Consider the following 25,623-nt stretch of genomic DNA (forward strand, 5'->3'; position numbering starts at 1 on the left):
TTTTGTTAATTCTGAACATTGTATTTTGATGTCCCAGTTGGTTGTGTAGAAAAACTCAAATGACTTAAGTGAGCAATAAGACCTGTAACTCTAAAGTTACTAAACAAGACTGTATAGCATACATCATGGAGAGAAGGCAAAGATTAAGCTCTCATGAAAAAAGTTCAATTAACACGCATGTGTATGTAGGTATTGTGCATGTTGTACACACATAACATACTGCCATACTTGAAATAAACTTTTGGTATGAAAGAAAATAATATAAAAACTAAAAATTAAAGAACCCTTCTATACAAGCATGGTGGTAGGGGAGTACTTTAGAACAAAAAGAACTGGCTGATTCCATCCCGCTATGATTAGCTCTGTTACCTTGGCAAATATTGACTAAAGTGAGGCTGGGGCTGTAGCTCAGTGGTAGAGGCTTGCCTAGCACGTGTGAGGACCTGGGTTCCATCCTCAGCACCACATAAAAATAAATAGATTTTAAAAAGTTATCATGTCCATCTACAACTAAAAAAAAAAAATCTTAAAAAAAATACTGGATAAAGTAATTTGCCTTCTACCCTTTATCTCTAAAGTGAGGTTCCCTACTGTAGAAGGTAGATGAGGAGCACAGACTTATAAGGTTCATTTTCTTTCCTCCCTCCTTAATTAACATACACACACACACACGCACACACACACCATGGAGATGAAGACAGTGGGTCTCACAAAACTCTAAGAGGAAGTCAGCTGCTGCTCAAGATAAAGGCTGGGGCAGAGAGTGACAGAAGGTCTCAAGTTAAGCAAAGAGAAACCATGAGGCTCCTCCTGCCTGTGGCTCTGCTGGCTACCACCCTTGCGATTGCTCCTGTCCGATTTGACAGGTAAGGTCTACCATGCTGAGTTCCAGCCTCTGGGACTTCTCGGGATTCCAAGAAGGAAGAGATTCCAATTTTAAGAGTCCTTAGCTAGCATTCAGGGTTCTGGGCTTGCCTCCCACAAAGCCAAGTCTGCACTGCCATGTGATGGCTCTCTCTCTCTCAAACCTAAGGCCAGTTTCTTCCTTTGAAACTCTTCCTTGAGGCAGTCTCCTCTAGGGAAAACATGCTCTGCGCCAAATGGTTTCAATCCTAGCTCTGCACTCGTTCTGTGGCCGTAGGCAGTTACTAGGAGCTTCCAAGAGCACTAGGAATGTTTCTCTAGGGTTCACATGTTCGTCTTTTGTCTTCTTGAAGGGAGAAGGTGGTCCGCGTGAAGCCCCAGGATGAAAACCAAGTGAGCATCCTGAAGGATTTGGCCAAAACCAGCGAGGTAAGAGCGAGAGACATTGCACCTGATCTTTCTGTTCTCTAAGATCCTTCTTCTCTTTTCCATTTTTAATGCCCTCAGGGCTACCAGAGACTCTCCGCCATAAGGGAAATGGCGGGTGCTATTTGGTAAACCAGCAATGGCCAGTAACTCAATATTTTTTGTTTTCATGGAATACCATTTGTCTTGTCTCCCCCAAACTTTGCAAACAACACCTTTTTCCAGGTAAACTTGTAAAATAAGGGGCAGTTCAGGCCCTCTTTCTCTCCCTGCTGGTGCCTCTCCATTCTCCCCATACCCAGTCTGATCTCCCTTGGTGGCAAAATTTCTGTTACAGTATAAATTGATAATGTCCAAGTCCTGGCTGAAATCAAAGTGTGACCCTTTCCAAGAGCAAGCACACTTTAAAAAGAGACTGCAAATGAGATCAGGCCTTCAAAATCTAACGGGCTAAATTCCCCATCCTGGTAGTTGTCCCTCTGCTCTGTATCCAAGGCACCTTCCATACATCATCTAAAATGCTCCAGCAGATTTGCAATGCTATGGCCATAATTTAAAGCAATAACTGAAGTTCAAGAATGCTAAATTAAATAGTCAAGAGAATATCAGATTTAAACCCAGAACGAAATCTGGGGTTGACTCCTGTAACATCCACTGTCACCTCCACATCAGATCAATCAAAAGTCCCCCCTATTCCATGGTCAAATGTTCCCCACATACACTCTTCTTCTCCATTCCACTACCAGTGTCCTTGTCCATTCTACCACTTACTGGGACAATTTTAATTGTCCCTTATCTAACATTCAGGGTTCAGGTCACGCCTCCCACAAAGCCAAGTCTGCCTAGCACCCTGATTGCTCTCTCTCAAACCTAACAATGGCGTTTCTTCATTTGAAACTTTTCCTTGAGAGGCAGCCTTGTATTGGAAAAATATGCTCTTCAGAGCCAAATGCTTTGGTTCAAATCCCAACTCTGCACTAGTTCTGTGGCCTTGCAGGATCTCAATTTCTTCCTGGAGAAGGCTAATCATCTTACCTGTTCTGTAAGGTTTTTATCAAAATTAAGTAAGCTTTGGACAGTACTGAGAATCTGGCCCAGTCATGAGAATCTTTTCTCTTGGCATTGGTGTGGTGTTCAAAGTCTTTCATGATCTGCCAGACTGCTGCCCTTTGTAGTCTCTTGTTTGACCACACTCTTTCTTACCCTTCAAGAAATACAGATATCAAAATTTCACCCACTTGGTATACTTTTTCTCAAAAGCAATGTGTTTCCTCTTTACCTGGCTAAGTCTTCCTTATTCTTTGGGGATGGCTTAGCTGGAACTACTTCCTACAGGAAGTCCTCCCGGACATCAGTTCTCATGATCCAGTCTGGATGACTCCTTCTGCTCCTGAGATACCCTGTTCCTCATCTGGCAAAGTTTACATGTTGGACACATGCACAATGGATCTGTCTCCCACCCAACCTCTTGCTTCTTCAATAATCCCATCCAGCTCTGGGCCTGGGGTTTCAAAATAATTACAAAGTTCACTGAGCTCTAGACTCTTACTCCATATTACTTTACTAGAAGAAATTGCTCTCGTGATTTGATGGCCCTCCTAACTTGCCTTTGCCATATCCTCGTGTCTCACTCATGCTATAACCTTTTGATCAAAATTAGTTGGTTCATAACAGCCTCATAGTGTCCCATAATGGACTGTCCTAGAGCTACAGTGGAATTCAGTTGACAGATGGCCACGCACCATCTTGGTGTGACAGATGGAGCATTTCCTTCTCATCTCCCAGGTTGGGAACTTGTACTTCCTTTGGTTTCACAATGGAGTGTGATTTTGAAGAACCATGAGAATTGGAATCTTGTCAAAGTCATGTTAACCTGAATGTTATCCTTCTGGGTCCATTCACCAAATCTGATATTCTCACGCGGGAAAAAACAGAAAGAAGAAAATCGGCACTCATACGTTCCTTTATGTCTCAGACTTTGTACCATTTAATGATGGCCACAACATTCCCCGGAGAGCTCTGTTGCCCCCATTTTCTCAGGGGAGAGGACTGAAATGCAGGGTTTCAGGAACATGCCCAATAAGAACAGCTAACGAATGGGGAAACTGGGAGACTCTGCCTCCTTGTTGGACATAAAGCTTCCAGAAATTCCAGGGTTTATAGGCACATCTGGTTTTGATACCTGACTAGGGGGGAGAAAAATACATGTAAGTGTCCATTTAGAGTCATATGCTATGGCTAAATCAATGATGCGACTATCCTATTCAACTCCAAAATGATAGAAGGAAAGCAATGAACCAAAAGCTGCCTATTCTTTTTGTACAGGTAAATACAAGGTCCTGAAACAGTAATCTGTGCATACGGTTTCTTTCCCACCCCCTAACAGTCAACAGTTCTTAAATATGTTTGCCAAAATCTCATTAACTTATTAAAAGAAGAATACATACCTTAGCCACACTGAACCCCAAATTCCTTTTATGGTGCATAATACATGGTTATCTCTTTACAAATATGCCCTGGATGGGCAAATAAGCCACTGTGACTAACAGTGAACTCATCTCTGCAGCTTGATTTCTGGTATCCAGATGCCACCGACCACGTAGCTGCTAACATGACAGTGGATTTCCGAGTTCGTGGAAAGGAATTCCAATCCATCCAGTCTGTCTTGGATCAAAACAAAATGCACTATGAGTAAGTCCTTTGCTAATATTCAAATGTGTTAAAAACTCAAAGCTTCAAAAGACTTGAAATTTTAAGGAAAGTATTACAATAGAACTAGTTTTAAACTGGACCTCCCCAAAAACCAAGCTCATAAAATAAATTTCACAGTTACCTCCAAACAGACTATGGAAGCAGCCTGTAGAGGTGATAAGATCATCGGCAGCTCACCTTCCAACTGACATTTGTCCTGATCTGCAAGAATGATAATTACTACATCTGCCATTTCCAAAACCAGCATCTTGCAGAGCCCAGGACAGCAGGCCTGGACCATTTAGCCACATATTATACCACAGTGTACACTTGGCCCAGAGTTCATGAACTGTCATTGATGACCAGCACCATGTGCTTGGATTCGAATTCTCCTGCTACATACAAGGAAACCAAAGAAGTGCTCGTCTAGAAATATAAATCGGAGATATGGTACATGTAAAATTTACAATAAATAAATCGTTCTTTATAAGAGAAATTTTTCCTCAAAGAAAACAAAAAGAAAAGCAGCAGAATAAGGCTTATATCAAAGACCGGAGAATCTGAAATAGCTAAAGATTCAGAAATGAGTCATTCTGGCTCCACAGAGAAATAAGAGGAAATTAGAATTTATTGAGCAACAACCATGGGCCATGCAGTCTGGACCCTGGGGCCATGAATAAGAAGGGAACCTAGCAATGAATGTCACAAATCAATGCATAATTTAACAAACTGCGTTTTTAGACATTCAAACAGTCAGCAGTTTGATGTCCTGAGAGGTCCAGTTTTGACTTCTCCTGGCCTTATCAGCCCAGGATCCTCCTTTATTGAGATGCTCACTGTCCAAAACTGCTAAGCATGAGCTCTTTCTTTTTCCACTTGCTATCTCATGCCTTCACCTAATTTAGTGCTTTAGTTCAAAAAGTCTTCTAAGATGAAGAAAGCCTATTGAAGACAGCAAGGTCACACAGCAGAGCGAGATCAACTACTGCCCATCATGATTTGGTTATATTTATGACATTGCACAATATCACAAATAAATATAAAGGCTATTAAAACTTGCCCACAAGACAAGACAAAGAGCATTCTTTTTCACAGTTTTAAAATAGCAGGCAATTATTTGTGATGGTTATTGATCACTGTTTTTGTTTGCACTGTTCCTTCAAGAGGAGTGTGATAGAGAGGTAGAAGTTAATGAATTGAAACCAGCATTTAATCATTTTTAATTAACAGATTAAATGTGCTTTTCTATGCTTTTGTAAATGACATGCTTAAAATTGGAAATAGACATTTTATAGCTATCCCTCCAAGAGTCCAGAAATTCCTAGTACATTCCACACTGCCGGCTTAGCTAGGTTTAGATGAAGTCTTGATTCCACCCTCAGGAACCCTGGGCTCCAACTCTCCATTCCCTTCACATGACGGGCCTCTTGCTGTGTGCCTTAGTCACTACCTCCTCACCTGACCTCGTTAGTACCTGATGTGGATTCCCAGGGTCAATTCATCTTTACCCAGTATCCAGCCCAGCTAAATACAGTGGTGCTCTAGTCAAATTTTATATAAGCTGGCTTGAACAGCAGGGTAAAAAATGAGATTTCTGTTCTCCTTAACATTCTTGTAATGTAGACAAAAAGTCATTTGCTCCACCTGGGTGTGAATGCTAAAGTAAATACAGGAAGACAGCTAGGCAGGTGGACAGCACCCACACCCACCCTTCTGGTCTTGGGTCCTCTTGGCCTCTCCTGGCCTGAACCTTAGTCCCACTGGAGTCTAATCTGCATCCTCGAAAATAGTGTGTTTTTCTCTTTGTCTTACACCAAGATATTTTTTTGCTATTCACATGGAGAAGCAAAGGGTTAATCTACCTATAAAAATTAGTTTTATCTAATTAAGACATGATTTCTAGAAATTGGCCCAAATTAGCCACAGTTGTGGGAAAGCCACATAATTAGATAGTTATCTTCCTCAAAAATATAAATATGTAAAGTGATCTGTGCAGACAAGAACTATTTAAAATCTTGTCTCAAAGTACTAATTATATAGATAATTTTATTTGCATATTAATTATATGTGTTACTTGGTGTCAGTCAGTAACAGAAGAGGGTTCTAAGAACAGAAACATCTGGTTGGACTCAGGCACCGGGCTGAATAAAACCATATTAAGAGGCTGGTTTGACACAATGATTTACTTAGACACCCTTCATTAGACAGTGCATATAAACCACTATTTAGTTTAAAGCATCTGTGTGTAATATTTTTTTAATTTTCAGAAAATTGAATTACTAAGCCAGATTTGATTTTAAAGTAGCATGCTTACTTCTTTTTTATTTACACTTTTACAAAGTCATAAAGGGCCAAGTCCAAAAGCCAAATAATATGTATATACTCACAAACCCAAACAGACTGGAGAACAAATGGTGAAAGGGAAGCACACCCTTTGGACTGGGCCTTGGAGACAGGCACCATGTTACATGAAGCAGTTCAAAATCCTGGCACGTCTCCTAATTTTTTACACATAGATAGTCGATCTTCAGAACATGGTCTTTTCTTTGGTCAGAAGTTAAAATTAGAAAAGTTGTTAATGAAAGGTAATTTCAAAAAACACTATTCATATAAAAATATAGCTCAAATGGTACAACTTAGCAAAATCTTATTAAGAACCACATGAGTTGACGTGGGAAATGTAAAAGACATATAGCCCAAAGTGACTTGGTGGTGCTAATCCACACTTCAGAAGAGTGTCTGATTGCTAATAATGCTTAGCCAGGCACAAGTTCATATTCCAAGTATAAACACAGTCCTGTCAAATAAGTGAATCATCCTAATGATTTATCCCCACCTCACTTACCTGTCCATGAAATGGGGATCATGGAACCCATTTCAAAGGGGTTTCATGAAGATTGACAGGAACCTATGACTGGCTCCTTTACTTATATTAATTCAAGTAGAGAAAAGATCACTTATGCACATGCTTATATGAGTGCACACACACATACACACAACCACACATGCACCACATACACACCATACACCACAACACACACACACAGGGCAACAGGGAATAACTAGAGGCTCACACCAGATGTTTGCTTCCCTCCTAGTGAATAAATCAGTGCCTTGAAATTTATTATCCAACACATGGTATGCCTCAGATGTTGGGAAATCCATGTGGGAAAGTGTGGAGTTTGATGCCTGGTAACCCGATGAGGGAGCTACCAAATCAGATTTTGTGGAAAGCTAAACCCATACTTTTTGAAGAGCTCCTGACTTGCTGTAATGTGGGCATCAGGGGAGTCCAGACCAGCTGTATAAGACACCCTAACAATGACTCTGCCTCACGAAGCGCCTTCTCCACTGTCCGTGTGCGCGCGCGTGCACACACACACACACACACACACACACCAGAGTACATAGCGGTGGTATACACTACCCCACACAGTCCTCCAGTCCTTCTTTGATACTCTCTAAAAGCAGCCTTGAAATTGTCAAAGGATTTATCTTACTGCTTCTCCAAATCTCTCACGTGCCCCCGACCTTGAAGGACAGCACCACACAAGGGTTGGTTGGCTGGGCACACCTGGCACAGGCCTCTGAAGTCTGAGGAGAACCCGGGTCTGATGCTCCACCCAGGGGCTCGCTGATGGAGGTGCCGTGGCATAATGACCTCAGGGTGCTAAGGTCAGAAGTCAGATTCAAAGCCCAGATTCCTGTATTTCCGTGGCTATGACAATTCTGGACACAGACTTGACCTCCAGAAAGATGGGAGTGACAATGGAATTAAATTGCCATTGTTGACAATGTTGACGTGAAAAAATGTAAATGCAGAGCTGAGCAGAGTTCCCAGTACAGAAAAAAGACTCAGTAAACATCAGTCGCTTGCATTATTAAATCCTCAATGATAAGTGGTAATCCTTCCACCTACAGTTAAGGATTTTTTTTTTTTTAACAAAATAAGCCAGTGTTGGAATACTAACATAGTATCTGGGAGAAAGAAATTTGGTTTCATCGGCTTGCGCCTGGCTGCTGGATAGCGGAAGGGCTCATGAAAATAACATCTGGCCCTTGTTCCTCATTTCCCGCCTTCGGCTTAATTCTAGTCCCCATCAGCAACAATCTGGCACCATTCTGATGTCCTTGTGCCGCGGCATTTGTGGGAAGGTCGTATTTTAGCTCACATGCTTTTCTGTTTTGCTGCTGTTCTCACAAGAGCTGAATTGATGTGTGTAAGTCTCAAAATATTCTTAGATACAAGCTTCTTGTGACTAGTTCGTACTGCTGTGGGTTCTGAATCAGCCTCTGGGATCACAACATTCCTCTCTTGCCTGATTCCCCCACTTCTATTAACGCGAGTGGAGCATAAAGCTATGTGATCTCTTTAGAGCTTAAAGCAACTATTATCTGTAGTGACCACCCAAATATAATGTCAGCCCTCCTCCAGCTTCGGGCCAGCTTTTGTGAAACGTGGTCCACCTGAGTCCAGGCTGGCGGTCACACATGTGCTTTCTCAGAAATCCCAGATTCATAAGTCAAAAGCAAAGCATGCAGAGAGTTAGAGATAATGTGCATAATAATGTGCTTGTCAGTGCTGTTAATGGGAATCAATATTCATGAGCAGTACTTGGTCCCATGTGCTAAATAAACTCTAATTAGGAGTAGACCGCATTTGTGTTCCGCATCAGAACTCAGATCCGTCAGTCAATCTGCAAGAAGAAAGTAAGCAGAGAGCAGCTCTGCAGGGTCACAGTTTATTATGGTAAGAAAGTGAAGAAAGCAGAGTCAGACAGGCGCACGCCACCAAATCTGGGCTAAAGATGTGCTGCTTCTGTAAAGTGGTTGTCAGTTTCCTGACTCGACCCCACTATTCTGAGACTCCCTGGAAGCCTGGGACAGGCCAAGCTGTTCCCGGATTGCTCCTCATTCCGGCTGCAGCACAGCCCTGGATGGTCTTTTTGGTCCTCACATAACCAAGTGAAAAAACTGAGGATCAGAGAAATTCTTAAACTACCCAAGATCCCAGTAAGCATCAAGTAGCAGGACCGTAGCTCAGACTCTAGAACGCTGGCCGTGGTCCTCTGCTTCCTCCTTAGATAGATGACTAGATGACTAAATGCCTGGAGTGAATGCTAAAAGATAGACAGTATCTTCCTGCATCCAGGACTCACCGCTAACAAAAGAAAAGTGTCCGTGCATTTCCTTCCCTAAAGCAGGGCGACATCTGTATTCATATGGAATCAACAGGAAGTGAGAGGGTCCAAATAAGGAAATTGTTTAGATTCATACAGCCTCAAAAATCCGTTATTAAAAAATATTTTCTTTAAAATATCTCCATCATACTACACAGTTCTCTGTACAGTAAAATGCAATATTATGAATGCAATTTACCTTCTCTGCTAAAGAATTATAACTGTGAATGTGAATTTTCATGTTATAAGAGAGTGACATTCTTAAGGGCTGTAGAAGCGACCACAGTGCTTGGGGCCATTTGGACAGTATCAAGGGCCACTGACCCCTGTGTTTGATACATCCTTCTGTTGAGGTGGTTTCACTCTCCTTTCCTCCTGTCGTCTGTCACCTACTGACATCAGTATGCTTGCTCTCAGCCAATCATTTCCCCAGATCCAGTACGGGTCCTTGTTGGCTAAATAAGCTTAGAACTATGTGTAAAAGAAGAGGATCCAGACTCTGGGTTGGGTGTTGGTAAACCTCCTGTAACTGAACATAATATTCAAAATCTCAAGGAACATAGTGATAGTCTTCAATGCCACCTTACCTCAGTGGGAAATAATAATTAGATCACATAAATAGATATTGCCATATCAATCTCAAGTGGCATTCAATAGCATACTTCATGTTAAAAGAAGTTTTCCTGCTGGAAGAGGGGGAAAGGAATGCCCTTTTTCGTTACTATTGTTTTTATTGTTCAGATAGTTTAGTCAATGACATGAAGCAAGGGGAAAAAAGAAATAGTAAAAGGAAAAATAGAAATTATAGTTATTTGCAGAAAAAATAACTGCACAGAAAACCCTGAAGACACAACTAAATGTTTTTTTAATTGAAAAGATAGCTTTTAAGCCAATAAAGTAGCTAACAGGTATTAACAAAGCAATTTGTGTTTTTAAATATGAATAATAACCAATAGTATATTCAGGAATAATACACTCACAAGACTAAAACTACATGAATAAACAATCAAAATATACAACATTTTACTGAGGAATCAAAAAGGAACAACTATATTAGGGTCCAATATTAATAATAAAATTTTTCAATTTATCCATAATTTGATACAATTCCTATCAAAAATCTATTTTTCTGATGATTCTAGTAATTTCCAAAATGATTCTAACAAAAACATTGATTAAAGACAAAAATATTGAAAAGAACAAGGAAACATTTTATCCAATATCAAATCATACAATATTTACATATGGCTTGTTATTACATAAGAGATGGAAAACAGATTTGTGGATCTGAATAGAATATCTCAAAACAAACAAAACACATAAAAATATTTATATACATGATGAAGATGACATTTTTAAAATATAAATCTTGAAGTCAAGTATTTGGGGTCCAAATTCCCAACTCCAACATATACAAACCATAAGTACTTATGGTTTCCAAGCAATATTTCCCTATCTCTAAAATGTGATAATTTTGACAAGATTAAATAAAATCATGTGTGAAGCAGCAGCACCTGGCCCCTATTAAACAGATGCATGTCTGAGCCCAAGAGGAAATGTAAGGTAGACCGTCATGCTTGTCTGGAATTGAGAGGAGAGGCCAGACCTGGAGATTCGAGCACAGCAGGACATCAGGAAACCCTTAGAGGGGAGGGCCTCCAAGAGATGTCGCCATGATGAGACTCTGGAAGAGACAAAAACCGGAAGGTGGGGGTATGAGCCTCTGACCTCTAACCTCAGCCTCCAGGGATTTTTCCTGCCTCTTTTATCAGCCCCTCCAAACTGACCTAGCCACTTGCTAGCTTCACTGCTATAGGAAAGTTGTTTAAACATTTGTGCCTCAGTTTCCTCGTCAGAAAGATGAAGATCATGATCCCATGTGCAGAAGCGAGTTGATGTACATAAGGAGGTTAGATCAATGCACGGCACCTGGCAAATGCTGAGTACCTGGGTACTAATATCATCATTATCATTATTGTCATTCGAGTTTCTGGAGCTCTTCCAGTGTGAATTATCAAGGGATGATGGGGAAACGTGTTCAGAAAACCTCCATCGCTGCCTGCACTGTGCGTATGCGAATGTGTGGGTGCTTCGGAGAAGGATGGGGAATAGGGTAACAGCACACTGCAAGGCACATGGGAAACTCTAATATTCTAGTAGCCATTTAAGAGCGAAGAAGCAAGAGATAAAATTAATTTTAGCAATATATCTTATTTAAGCAATAATAGGTGTTGGCGAGGATGTGGGGAAAAAGGTACACTCATACATTGCTGGGGGGGCTGCAAATTAGTGCAGCCACTCTGGAAAGCAGTGTGGAGAATCCTTAGAAAGCTTGGAATGGACCCACCATTTGCCCCAGCTGTCCCACTCCTTGGTTTTCACCCAAAGGACTTAAAATCAGCACACTACAGTGACGCAGCCACATCAATGTTCATAGCAGCTCAAGTCACACTAGCTAGATTGTGGAACCAACCTAGATGCCCTTCAATTGTTGAATGGATAAAGAAACTGTGGTATATATACACAATGTGGTATGTATATTACTCAGCCATAAAGAAGAATAAAATTATGGCATTTGCAGGTAAATGGATGGAACTGGAGAATATCATGCTAAGTGAGATAAGCCAATCCCAAAAGATCAAAGGCCAAATGATTTCTCTGATAAGCCGTTGATGATACATAAGGGGGGATGGGAGGGAGGCAAGAATGGAGGAAGGATGGATGGTATAGAGGAAAAAGAGGGGTGGGAGGGGGTGGGGGAAGAAAAAATAACAGAATAAGACAAACATCATTACCCTATGTACACGTATGATTACACAAATGGTGCAACTCTACTTCGTGTACAACCAGAGAAACAACAGGTGTCCCCATTTGTGTACAATGAATCAAAACAAATTAAATATATATATATATATCATTTAATCCAATATACCCAAAGTATTACTATTTCAATATGTTATCAATGTAACACTTTTTAGTGAGATATTTCCATAGTTTTTATACTAATTCTTCAAAATTCAATATATACTTCACATGTGCCCCATTTTAAACCCTCGACAGTCACCTGCATGCAGAGACTATCGTGTTGGACAGACAGCTCTCGATAAATAGGGAGATAAGCAATCAGACACATGACTTGTCAGGAGGAGGTGGCTGGACAGGAAAGGGGGCAAGGTTGGTTAAAGATAGAGGAGAAGGAAGAGAAATTGTCTGCAAATAAAAGATAACTGTGTTTTTCTTTCCCATGATAAAATGTATACTTTATCACCCGGGTCAAACAGAATCCTGATTCATGATCTACAAGAAGAGATCGAAAAACAGTTTGATGTTAAAGAGGCTATCCCAGGCAGGCACAGTTATGCGAAGTATAATAACTGGGACAAGGTACCGTGTAAAATGCCTATTATGTTTTAAAAAGTGATCTTTATCATTTGTTTTCATATAGTGTTCCTTTGTTCTAATTCCTCAATATTGATTTCGCTCCTAAGATTGTAGCCTGGACTGAAAAAATGGTGGATAAGCACCCTGAAATGGTCTCTCGTATTAAAATTGGATCTACTTTTGAGGATAATCCCCTGTATGTTCTCAAGGTAAAAATAATTCAAGAACCACTGATTCTTATTGTTATTGAAAAAAACACATGAATTTAAATGTTACTTTGTGACACCGTTGGGCCAATTGTGAGACAGCGAAAACGTCCGATCCTCTGAAGAATACCTAAACTCTAGACATCAAATCAAGAACAGAAGTAACAAGTGATATTTTATGAAACCAAGAAAGATTCTGAATAAATTGCCAGAGGCTGCAGAGTGGACGAACCTGATAAGCATCTCATTCCACAGCTTTCTTGCAAGAGTTTGTGATGCTCTTGGCTTCTAAACTCCTTTTCCACCCACTAAATTCAAAGTGATAAATGAATGTCTTAAGGAAAAATTTAAGTGTCAGACACCCACAGAACCCCAGAACAGTACATGAGGCATCCCAACTCATGTCGATGGGGCATTTATTTTTTTCTGTAAGGGGGCTGATGATTGCCACTTAGTACTACCAGACTTCCGTGCACCCAAAGATACCCCTCCCAGAAGCATCCTTACCATGGCTGCCTTCAGTATCTCCACCACCCAAAACATATCTGAACTCTTTTTAAAAGGACAACCCTCCAAGTATCAGGCCCTGTTTTACCTCCTCATTCCTCGTTCAAAAACTGGAGCTTAATGCCCCCAGTCCATAAAAAAACAGAAAGCAAAAGGAAACAGAAGTAACTTGATAATCTACATCTCCAACAGAGAAAGTTAGCAATGAAATAAGAAAATCATAGGTTACATTTTTCTTAAATAAAAAACTGAAGCAGCTCTGACATTAGGAAAGTTTTAAAAGTTCAATGTAGCAGCGTATGGATTATGCATTAGACATTTAAGGGTAGGCGTCATGGTCCTCCCTGAGGACAGCGTGCAAACACAGCTCCCATTTTCCAACAGGGGAAGGAATTTCCCTGAGAGTATGAGTTACTGGATGACAGGGCATCTGTGTGTGAGTTCAGGCAAAATAGCATCTCAAGTTCTCTTTTCAATAGGTTGGGAAGGAAGATGGAAGAAGAAAGGCTATTTTTATGGACTGCGGCATTCATGCCCAAGAATGGATCTCCCCAGCCTTCTGCCAGTGGTTTGTCTATCAGGTGAGTGCCTGGGCGCTCGCTCGTGGCTCTCCTTTGACTCTCAAGTCCCTGCATTTTACTGAGTGGCGACCCCCCTTTCCAGATGAGAGCGGTTCCAATTTTCTGGAGGACCCTGCACTTGGTGCTGTCAAAGCAGAAACGCTCTGGATTTTATTCATCATCGAAGTTTTTATAAAACTGATACCTTCCTTCAAACTTCTCAAATCCCACCTGAAAGTTTAGGAAGCTAAAAGAAACATTTTTATTTTAGGCTATCCTATGAAAGTTTTTCCTGTAGTTAAGTATGGAAAGTCTAAAACCACTCTTATATTACACCCTGCAGATTTCAATTATTAATGTCACTAGTCTGAGGAAGTGGGACTTTTTTCTGTATCTAATCTATATGGGTCATTTATTTTGTGCAAATTCTGAAAAAAAAAATGTTTGAAATCATTTGACCTTTGAGCAAATAACAAAAGGAATGATAGCTATTACTAAATTTCCCACCAATAACTTAATTTTATTTATTTATTTATTTATTTATTTATTTATCTGTTGTTACTCCTACAGGCAACAAAAAGTTATGGAAAAAACAAAATTATGACCAAACTCTTGGACCAAATGAATTTTTATGTTCTTCCTGTGTTCAATGTGGATGGATATATTTGGTCATGGACGCAGGTACTGCTCTGTTTTCTCTTGTCTACATATAAATGATATATTATTCACTGGCTTTCGTGTACATTCATTGATGGCTATGCAGTAAGTTTAAGGTTTGGGTAGCTAGATAATTCTAATTCAGAAATGTTTATGTTTTAAATTTTAATTTCAGATTAAGTCAACTATGATTTCCTGGTTGCATAGATGTCCTTGAAATAATATGAAATTTTTGCTGCTAAAGCTAATGAATGACATGGGAAAATGAAATAAAGCACTTATTATAAAGGAAGTACATGATTATATGATATGGCAAAAGCATATTCTAGCTAAGAATAAAAGCCACTTAAAGACTTCTGTGAGCATATTGATTCTAAAGTCATTTTATTCCATCACTCTGGGTTGGAATTAGATGAAATCTAATAAAATAAAAATAAATAATAAAAATAATAATAAAAAAGAGATACAGGTATCTGTCTATCCATCTTTTAACAGGATGTTTTATTGACCTACTATTGCTAAAAAAGATTAATACTGAACTTTCAAACATGCTATCACATCAAGTTCTTTTCTGAAAATTACAGTCTAAAGGTCACAATTTAACTTGTATTTTATCTACAAATGGCAAAAGATGAAATAAAGTTATTTATATTATAGGTAATTAAAGAACAACATTGATCATTTTCTAATAGAGCTAATCGAGAGTTTACATAAACTAATTGAACTATTTCATCAAGGCCTAAGGATGTTAGTATTAAAAATCATGTTTTGGAAAATATTAGAAATTGTAAGAAAATAATATTCTTCTAGTCAAAAAGGGACTCAGGTTAACTAGATACATTTCAAGTAAAGCTGTAGACACCTGCACACAGAATGTGAGATGATCAAGTCAAAAAGTCCACAGTGATCTTGGTAAACACTTCCACCATTCAATCCCACAGAACCGCATGTGGAAAAAAAATCGTTCCAAGAACCACAACTCCAAGTGCATTGGCACTGACCTCAATAGGAATTTTAATGTGTCCTGGAACTGTGAGTAGACTTGGCCTTGAGGAAAATCACTTGCGCATTTATTCGCTGAACTGAACTGAGCCACATACTCGTTTCAGTAAGAACAGGAATTCCTGAAGGTTAATTTTCTTATCTACTAAATGCAAGCTAATCATCGCTGCTTTAGAGGGATCAGGAAAGTCCTTCTGCGGGAGGAAGTTGGGAGGAAGAGGCTGTTTACCAAGCCACCTCTTGAGGAGTATCTAGCCTACTTAAAAGCCAGGCACCATTCAGGGGTAAAGACTTCAGAGGTCCTTCCACCTCCCCTCCCCTTCCTGTTCTTGAAAATCATGAGAAATCTCAGTGGTTAAAACCAACCATCAAGTCATTCTTTAAATGCTTAGTGAAAAGAAACATCTGGTGCCAAAATTTTTTTTTTTAAGTGTAAAACTTGCTGGAAAGGCAGGGATAAGCAGAACCTGCTGCTTCGGATACAGCATGGGGGTGGGCACAACTGTGACTTTATCACTAAGACTTTCAGGAGAAGTTAAGATAGCTCCAATTCTTTTGTTTCCTCTTTGCCTAATTTGATTAAAAGCATCACCTTAGCTTTTAACTCTGTTCTGCCATAATGAGTTCAATAATCACAGCAGCTACCCCTGATTGAGAACTTCCTCCTAAAACATGTCTCAAGACAGTCAAGCTGAGAGAAGGTAGTTTACACCAGACCCTGGGAGCTAGAGCTGGGGTTGAGCTGGAACCAGGGTCTCCCTGGCTCTAGTCCCTGGGACACTCCTGATGTATTTTCCCATGGCCCTGGGAAAGGAAGAGGAAGTAAACAAGGTTAAGAGTATTGCAGTGGACCAAGTTTGCTACGATAGGCGTGTGTGCAAAGTTAGCGTGCAGGGACCGTGACCCAGAGAACTTCTGGTCGCCCTGTAAATAGGGGAGGCCAAAGAACTTTAAACATCTTGGGAGCCCACATCAGAAGAGGCAGGCTGTCCTGATGGTGGGTGGATTGTGATCTGGTCCACCCGTGTCCCCTGCAGCTTCTCCTAACACCGATAACCCATGTCAGGACACTTATCGGGGCCCGGCTCCAGAGTCCGAGAAAGAGACAAAAGCTGTCGCTGACTTCATTCGAAGTCACCTGAAATCAATCCGGGCCTACATCTCCTTCCATTCCTACTCCCAGATGCTACTGTTTCCCTATGGCTATACGTTAAAGCTGCCGCCCAACCACGAGGACCTGGTATGTAGAGAACAATCTGGTTTCTCCACAGGCATGACGTGCTGTGTGTTCTTCATTAACTTGGGTTACATTGAAGGAATTTCACGTTTCAACATGAAACTAATGAAGTTTGCTGGGGATTTGAAATTATGATCTTTAATTTTTCATCTGATAAAAGTACATAGATGACAACATAATGTGATTCTAAGAAAAAATAGGAGGAAAAAGGTTTGGCCTTCAGAGCAGAATTCCACCACTCTGCAGCTCAATATTTACCGTGGGCCATAGTGTAAAACCACACACAGCCAAAGCCCAATAGCCCTGTTCCTCAGGCACCATATTTAAGGAGATCCGTCGTATTTCTATCCTCCCAATCAAATTGTAAATGATGTTCTCCATCTAAACATTCTGAATGTTCACAACGTTCTGAATGTTGTGAAGCTTTGTCACTAAGAAGGCCCTCTTTCCTAAGCTGTGACCTCTTGAATATTATATGTCTTTCCATGAAAACTATTTGATCATGTCTGCATATGAGTTCCAATGAATCAGGGAACAGACAGGATAAATAGTGGGATAGGTAGATAAATACCTTAAATTGCTGTAGAAGAAAAGAAATAAGTAGATAAAGTTTATTGCCCCATTTCCTTTGGTGATTAGCAAATATAGCACATCCAGTAAAAGATGTGATTCAAATACTGCCTCATACAGTTAATTTAGAAATAAAAAAGAGGTTCCAATTTTTGTTTTGATCTCAGTCAACTGTCTTCAGCACACTAGCATTATTCTTAAGAAGATGTTATTAGGAATAAAACATACATGTGTATACCAACAATGACTGAGTAAAGTGAAAGTTCTCACACAGCAAACTAATTAATCACTCATCTATTTCTTAGTTATATATAGACTTAAGAATCTTCATTTTGAGTACAAATGTTAGTGACTATATTCCATTAAAGCTCATTCCAACAATAATTTTTATAACACAAAACACTAACATTTATTAAAGATCATGAAATGCCACTCTGGATGTGAAACCCTAACTCAACAGAACTGCTTTAAAGAGGAGTCAACAACCTTTCCTTCCTGGGCACAATGAAGTCAGATGAGTGGGAACTAACAGACCAAACAATGAGAAATGTGGGATCAACCAGAGACACTGACTTTGAAAGAGAAAAATATAAGAGGAAAAAAAAATCTGAGAATAAAAATGCATTCTATTAAAAATAAAGGTGGGGGCAGGGGAGGCAGAGACAGAAGAAAGACAAAAATACAAAATGAGATATGACATCACTGTCTAATTGATTTCACATTTCGAAGCCCTGGTGATGATAGCATACCTCTGCGAGGATAAATCTTTCATTTAACCATTTATTTTGATCTTCAAGTGTCAAATAACCTTTAAAATTGATTTTTGACTCCCTAGCAAATTTACATAGTTCTCCATTATTCCTGTCTAACTTTCCTTTCTCTTCAGGCCAAAGTTGCACGGATTGGCACTGATGTCCTGTCAACTCGATATGAAACCCAATACATTTACGGCCCAGTAGCGTCGACAGTTTGTAAGTTCCCATCATTTACTGAGATTTGTTCCTAACCTTTTTTTAGTAAATATGAAAGAAACTTTATTGAATTTATCAATTAGGACTAGACATCTGGAGTTGCTAACTTGAACCCGAGTTTTCAGAGGAGATTCTGAATTATGTGTGAATCTAAGGAACAGAGTGTCTGTTTCCTGGGATGAGATTTTCCTAAAACAGGCAATATGAACTTGTTTGAACTTGTACAAGGTTATGAGATTAACAGAAATTATTAACTGAATACAGATTCACAGCTTAATCCCTCCATCTTCCCGTTCCCCATCTCCACCATGAACACTTTATCTTCACAGGAACTAACAAGAATTAGTTGCAGCAAGGTCTATAGTAATTTTTTCATTATTTAATTTTAACTGGACTCTTTCTCCCTTGGTCTTATCTCCATGCAAGCACAATCTCTCCCCTAATTCCTGGTGGGAAAATGGGTACACATTCGGTTTCAGCCATTTTTAACATGGAAGCCAGTTTCTTGTCCTCCAACCTGCCTGCCCTTCCCATTAGGGTCAGTTGAAACCCATAGGCTGGACTAAGAAAGTCTACCACAGTTCTATCACCCTTGTTTTATATTATCAGTACCACATCTTGCTCTTCACTATTTTTAGAATTTCATTGTTTTTGTGTGTTCTTGAATTGCTGACTTAGACTTCTTGGCCTTGATTTTTTTTTTTTTTTTTTTTTTTTTTTTTTGTCCTTTATTCTATGCACAAGGAATTAGCAAACTTTTTCTGCAAAGGACCAGTTAGTGGTTTTGGCTTTGCTAGTAGTGTGGCCTCTATTGCAACTACTTAACTGGAGCTTTGTGCTCAGAAGCAGCCACAGATGATAAGTTAACAAATGTTCATGGCTATGCTCCCATAAAACCTCATTCACAAAGGCAGGAAAATGACCATAATTTTCCAACCCTCACACTATATACTCAACGATATCTGCAAGAGTTTATTGATACTTTCTTACAAATTAGCCCTGTGCTTAACCTTTGGATTTCATGATCTCAATTAATCTCCATGAATCCCTATAGAGTGAGCAGTACTATGTACCATTTCTAGGAATTCGCAAATCCAGTACTCAATTACAGGCTTTAGGAAATCCCAAGTCTACCAATTGACCATGGTTCATACTACTTTACCATTTGTTTTTTGTAACTGAAATGAAAAAAAAATTTTTTTGTTTTAAAGCAACAAAATCAACAACAACAACAAAAAAAGTTCACTTGATTTTCACCAAAAACCATTAATTCAGACCCTGGGAAATGAGGTCATTTCTTCTTTATAGAAACCTCTCACTGACTTAGTTTGGGAAGACTTTCGTAAAAATTACTTCTTTCTCCAAACCAAGTTCAAGATTTAGCTCTTACTACTTCCAAACTTTGGAGGAAATTCTTCTGTAAAACTGTTTACAATAAGTTTTTAACCAAACTTACCTCAGAAATAAGGACAATGCTTCCAATGTCCCTGCAGACCCGAACACACAGCCCAGAGCAGGGCATGGAACACTGCAGAATTCCCTCCCACAACTTATGCCCTGGGACGGGTGCCCGGCTTATCCAAAAGCAGTGAACACAGACTGAGACCACAACACTGGGCTGGGCTTAGCCAGTATCATTCCCCGGGGCCAACAGTAGCCAACTCTTTAAATATGAAGGTGGTTTTTAAACTTTCAAACATTTCAGGAGCATCACAACCACCACCAAACACACTCATATTCACATTGTACTTTGAGAATCTGTGGATCAAAAAAAATAATAATAATACCTATATACGGAATCCTTGTCATAATGCCACCTGGCTACTGCTTACAACAATTTCCTTTACCCATGCTAAGAGAATAAACATGAACTAATGATCTGTGTTCTCCGTAACTGCTGTGGAATTTTAAAGTGCCAGAATCATCATGTATCACTTCTAGAATCTACTCGTTCAAAGCTCCTTTGGTGGAATTGGAAAAATGACTTAAAAAAAAAAAGGCAGTCAAGTCTGATATCTCAAGAACATTCATCAGCAATCACCCATCAGTCATTGATGAAGGGATGAAGCAAAAGTGTAGTGACACGTAAGATCCCCAGCATCCAGAAAGGTCCTGCTCCCTCGAAGCCCATGCTGGGTGACATTGCACTACAGAAGAATGACCAAAAGATTTCAAAAGCAGATGACATGTACCCAGCTACACGAGTGAACAAAAAGTGAGCAAGGTAAATAACAAGGCAGACTAGAGCACCAGTTTAAATGGCTGCCTAGGTCATGGATGCTGAGAGAGAGGAGGCCAGGAAAGCCTCCCAGGCTTCAGGCATGAACCACTTCTCTGAGCAGGAAAGACACACAAAGGGTCCAAACAGGAGCAAACTTTGCAAAAGGCAGTGAGAGCATCAAAGGATTATCTGTGTGTGTGTGCGTGTGTGTGTGCACACACATGTGTGCGCACAAAGTGAAAGAACACTAGAGCCGTGAACAGCAGGCATCACCCTTGTATCACCATCTCTCAGTGAACAAGAATTGGTGGGAGGCCTACCTAAAGTCCAGCATCCTGGAGCTTCAAGGGACGGAGGAAGAGTGAAGTCCCCTGCTGCCTGGGAGGAGCAGACAGACCAGGGTGCGGAGGCACCTGTGTTCCTCCAAAGTGGGAGGAAGGCATCAAGAGGGATTACCATCCTCTACACCTGTGCGGAAGTGTCTTTTTAAATTATATTATACTAAATCCGTTTTTCAGAACTTGAGATTTGCAAAGAATTGCCTCTTTCGCATAAGGCTGCAGCAGCTCAAGAGATGTCCAAAATTTCTAGGAGTAACTGCTTTAATAAAGCATCTAATTGAATGTTAATCAAACATTCATGAGAAGCAGAGAGCAGCCAAGTAGTTGACTTGGTAAAAATAGGAAATGAATGCACCTCGTGATGGAAGTTTAGTCATTCCAATGTCCTGGTTGTCACTTAACAAGTCCCAGGATTTGGGGGAAACATCCAGCTCTTGCCAGTACTTTTCTCTGATTTGATGAGGGCAGAAGAAAAGGATCGTGAAAACATTTTTTCAACCCAAATTATGGAGAGATCTCAAGTCTTCAGGAAAAAAAAAAAGAAAGAAAGAAATATAAACTTGCAATTTGAACCTAAGAAGCAAATATATCACATAAGTTAAAATGATAAATGTTGGAATCCAGGTGGCAACTAAAGAGATGACACAGTCCCTGGTCCTCAAGTCTGACTTCCCATCAGAATCATCAGGGAGCTTGTAAATCACATGGTGACCAGGCCCTACCCCCAGAGATTCTGACTCCATCCATCCAGAGCGAAGCATATTTTTAAACTACACACAGTGATTCTAAGATGAAACTTGGGTCAGGAACTACTGATCTAGGCTCAACCCTCATTTAGAGACTGTGAAATTGAATTAGAGTAAGATTCCATTGCTTTGGGGCAGAAGAGGAACAAAAATGAGCATTTTCGGACCAGAGTGAAAATGTTACACCAACTCTTCAGCCCAAAAGTAGCCACATTTAGACAGCACCGTGTGTAAACAATGATGTTAAAAGACTGTGAGATGTCCGCATCAATATTAGCATCATATCCAATCCTCCACCATCTTAGAAATAACTACATACGGTCCCTAGTGAGCACAGACAGTTATTTGAACTGACAGGAACCAGATAGCTTGCATCATTGGTGACATCTGGCTGGGAGTCACATCAGGAATTACAAAGTTCATTCCAAAGTGCTGCTTTCTCTGTGCCCCAAAATGCTAGATCTGCTCCTCCTTCTCAGTCAGCCCTCCTTTCCAAACTCTATGCCACACTACAGTTTGAAAAGAAGAAAGTTGAAACTCATAGATAGACTAGGACACCCAATGTCTTCTTCCTAAGAGACATTCAAACTGAGATGACCTTGTGGGGCACCAGAAGGGTGAGAAAATAATTAAATTTATGCTCCTGTATCTCTGGCTTCAGCTTTGGCTTAAAATAGAATTTTCACTTAATGTTGCTATGTCAGTGCAGGCCATTATATTTAATGCATTGCAGTAATACTCGGCAAAATTTTATGATTTTCTAGAAAATTCTCTATCAAGTAGGTAGTAAACACAGCACACATTAAGTCACCGGCATCATTCTGTATGGATTCCCAGCTTGGTTCAATTTCATTTTTATTTGCTTTGATTGCACTGCACAAAGTCTCTTGCACCTAGTGTTGTGCTTTGAAAGGAGTACGAAGGGTTTCGTTTCCAGAGGTTGAGATGTTAAGAATGTGTTGTCAACAAAAAAATAAATTATCCTGTAGAACTAATAGAAGACTTTATTGGGTGGGCAATAGATTGGCACAAAGGAAGTAGTGAAATGCAATAATTAACAGCATGAACTCTGAAGATACATAGCCTGGTTTGAATTTTGATTCAAGCATCTATAAACTCTGTCTTTCAGAAGGTCCTCAATCCCTCTGTGCCTAAATTCCTCTTCTACAAAGTGGCAATTGGTACTTACATAATAAGTTAGGAGAGGAATTAATTAAATGATGTAACCGTGCAGAAAGCACTTAGAAGGGTGCCTGATATTTAGAGAAGTGATAGTTATTATATTTTATAAATATATGCTATAACTTAATGAGTACACATGGAGCTAAATAAAAGACTATCATGTTCAGCAAATTGAATTCTATAATAATATATTCTTATGAGCAAAAAGCTTTCAATATTGCCTTTATTATATGCCTTAATATAGTTTTGTTTTGCAAATTTGTCTAGAAGATGCACAAAGTGGCATCATAAAAGAAAATGTATTATACTCTATAACATCACACAATTATGAAAAATCACAAATTACATATATTCTCAGTCATCACTATTAATCTTAATGAGAAATTTCACATAAAGTAAAGCTCTGGGAATGGCATAGCCACATCTTTAACCCTTTGAAGGCACAGCAGTTTAATCAACTGCAAATGGAGAGCTGGCACAGCTAAAATCTGGTCAAGTTCATTGTACACTCTGAATTGTTACACCAGGCACAATATCTTTTGACCTTCCTTCTTCCTCCTGAACTCTTATCTTTATGTACTTACTTTCTAATGAATTTAAACCCAACTAGCTAAAAATACCAGCCTTCCAGAATCCCAGACAAGATTTTCAGCTCACATGCGCCACGATCCCCAGCAACAATGACCTCCTGGACACTTCTTTCCATTCCTCAGCTCCCTGACTTTGAACCTGCTGGTTCTCCTCCATATCCTCCTCTTTCTTCGCTCTCTGGTGACGCCTCTAAAAGTAGATATGTTCTAACAAACAGGGCATGATGCACAAGTCCTTCCCAAGACTCTCCCTCCCTGGCCTTCCTCTTCCTTCTGACCCCTTCTCACCAGGAATTGCTCTCCATCCCGTCAGGCTAGTGCCCCCCATTGGCCACCTGGAGGCACCAGGTGACCCAGCTAGGCAATCTCCATTGAAAAGCACGGGTGTGAAATGTCACCTCCTGGCCAAGCACCCTCTCTTTCTTCTTATAAATCTTTATACCATTGTTCCTTTCCTGATCTGCTCCTGTATGAACTGGCACCTCGATGTCTCTCCCCTAAGCTGTAAGTTCCCGAATAGTTTTGTGGGATAAAAGAGTCACAGAATTGGATCAAGTACTCTACGCCACCCAAGTAATGTGAGTTGGACCTATTAAATATTGACTGACTGATTTGAGAACCAACTCGCTTCTGTCCACCAAATACACCTCTTCTCTTTCTTTCCTCTTCACAGCTTTGAAATCCTACCTTCCAAACCACCACTGTTGGTATCAACTGAACTCGTTACTTGTTCTAGAGCATAATTTTACATACAAAAATACATTTTTATTACCTAAAGCTAAATATACCTAAATGAACTTACAGTATGTATATGTACTTACATATATTACGTCACCTCTATGTATATGATAGATACAATACATCTAGATGTGCATTTCTGTTTTCAATATTCTACCAAATAATAGCATCTTTAGTAAAATGTTATAAAACTTGACATGGGAAGTTTGAATTAAGGGACTAAATATCTGCCTAAAAAACGAATATACACTCTCCTGGCCTTCGACTATAAAACGATTCACCCTAGCAACATGAATATCGACAGATCTATGCTCTTACAAAGAAGGCAGTTTTGCACAGCTTGTGTGTGAAGTTGTCCTTGGTGGTTTTGAACCACCAGTGACTCGCAGTTAATTTCCTCGGCTACTTGCATTTTCTCAGAGTACCTCCAACCGCAGCTGCAACCCAGTGAGCCAGGAAACAAAGTCAATGTAGCACTGACTCAACCCAAATGTAACTTTCTAAAAGCAGCACTTATTACAATGTATAATTACAAACTCACGATTATGTTCTACCATGCACTCTGTACTATTCAGACCACTACCCTCATTCTTTACTGCAATTAACTGTACACATAATTATTTTTTATTGCTAATTTTACACCAGTGATTTCCATTTCAAGAAAAAAAATGTTAGCGTTTGATTCTAATTAAATATTTACTGCTTATGTTTTGCAGACCCAACATCAGGTTCCTCTTCAGACTGGGCTTATGATCTGGGCATCAAACACACATTTGCCTTTGAGCTACGTGATAAAGGCAGATTTGGTTTTCTCCTTCCAGAATCTCGGATAAAGTCAACCTGTAAAGAGACTATGCTGGCTGTCAAATTTATTGCCAAGTACATCCTCAAGCATACTTCCTAAATAACTGCCCTCAATTAGAATACGCCAATTAATCCAAGCATGCCTTTTGTAAGAAAGTCCATCTTCAGCTGTGCCTAGATGCAGATTCGGGTCACCTAAGTCAGTCTTTGTTGACCCAAATCCTGCATTATTTCTTTTTGCTTTTGTTGAGTCCTAGTAGCACCTTAACAAACTAGCTTTAACTGAAACTTTTAATTATTTTCTTTGTTCTAAGGAAAGTCTGAACCAGAAGAGGGTATGATTTTGAGTATTTTTAGAAAATGATATACAGTAAAACTCAGAAAAGAAATGAAAACCTTCAGTTTCTCCAGAATCTGATTGTTACCGTGTGGCTTCATCATTTCACGTGCTAATATGATAAAAATTAAAATGAAATGAAATGCATTCCAGTGCTTTACAAATGCATCTTCTGTTTTTGATAGACTATGTTCTCTGCATTTCTTTAATAGTATTAATAATCAAGAATAACGTTTCTTATTCATCTAGTTAATAAGAATACCTTCAATTTTCAAAAACATAATTTGCCCACATATTTTTTTTTTCCTGATAGAAGTAAACAGCGCTTACAGAGACGAACCTCAGTGCCTTAAACAACCAACCCAGGTCTCATGGCTATAACATGTATTAAACTCAAAACAGTTGAATTTAA

At 39.6% G+C, this 25,623-nt stretch overlaps 1 protein-coding gene across 2 annotated transcripts; it reads left to right on the forward strand.

The window, feature by feature from the left end:
- The first annotated feature begins 717 nt into the window (after positions 1–717).
- CPA3 (carboxypeptidase A3) lies at positions 718–25,358 on the forward strand. Of its 2 annotated transcripts, none has more exons than XM_079100712.1 (11): positions 718–866; positions 1,218–1,257; positions 3,857–3,981; positions 12,443–12,545; positions 12,650–12,751; positions 13,735–13,836; positions 14,386–14,496; positions 15,414–15,504; positions 16,512–16,714; positions 18,168–18,252; positions 24,787–25,358. In XM_079100712.1, the coding sequence occupies exons 1-11, from the start codon at positions 799–801 to the stop codon at positions 24,972–24,974; spliced, it is 1,218 nt and encodes a 405-aa protein (XP_078956838.1). In that variant the 5' UTR covers positions 718–798; the 3' UTR covers positions 24,975–25,358. The 2 variants fall into 2 exon arrangements, with proteins under 2 accessions (XP_078956838.1, XP_078956837.1); XM_079100711.1 differs by having other exon boundaries at positions 719–866; positions 1,218–1,293.
- The last annotated feature ends 265 nt before the right edge of the window (positions 25,359–25,623 follow it).

The sequence above is a fragment of the Sciurus vulgaris genome, assembly GCF_902686455.1.
Source record: "Sciurus vulgaris genome assembly, chromosome: 10".
Lineage (NCBI taxonomy): Eukaryota > Metazoa > Chordata > Mammalia > Rodentia > Sciuridae > Sciurus > Sciurus vulgaris.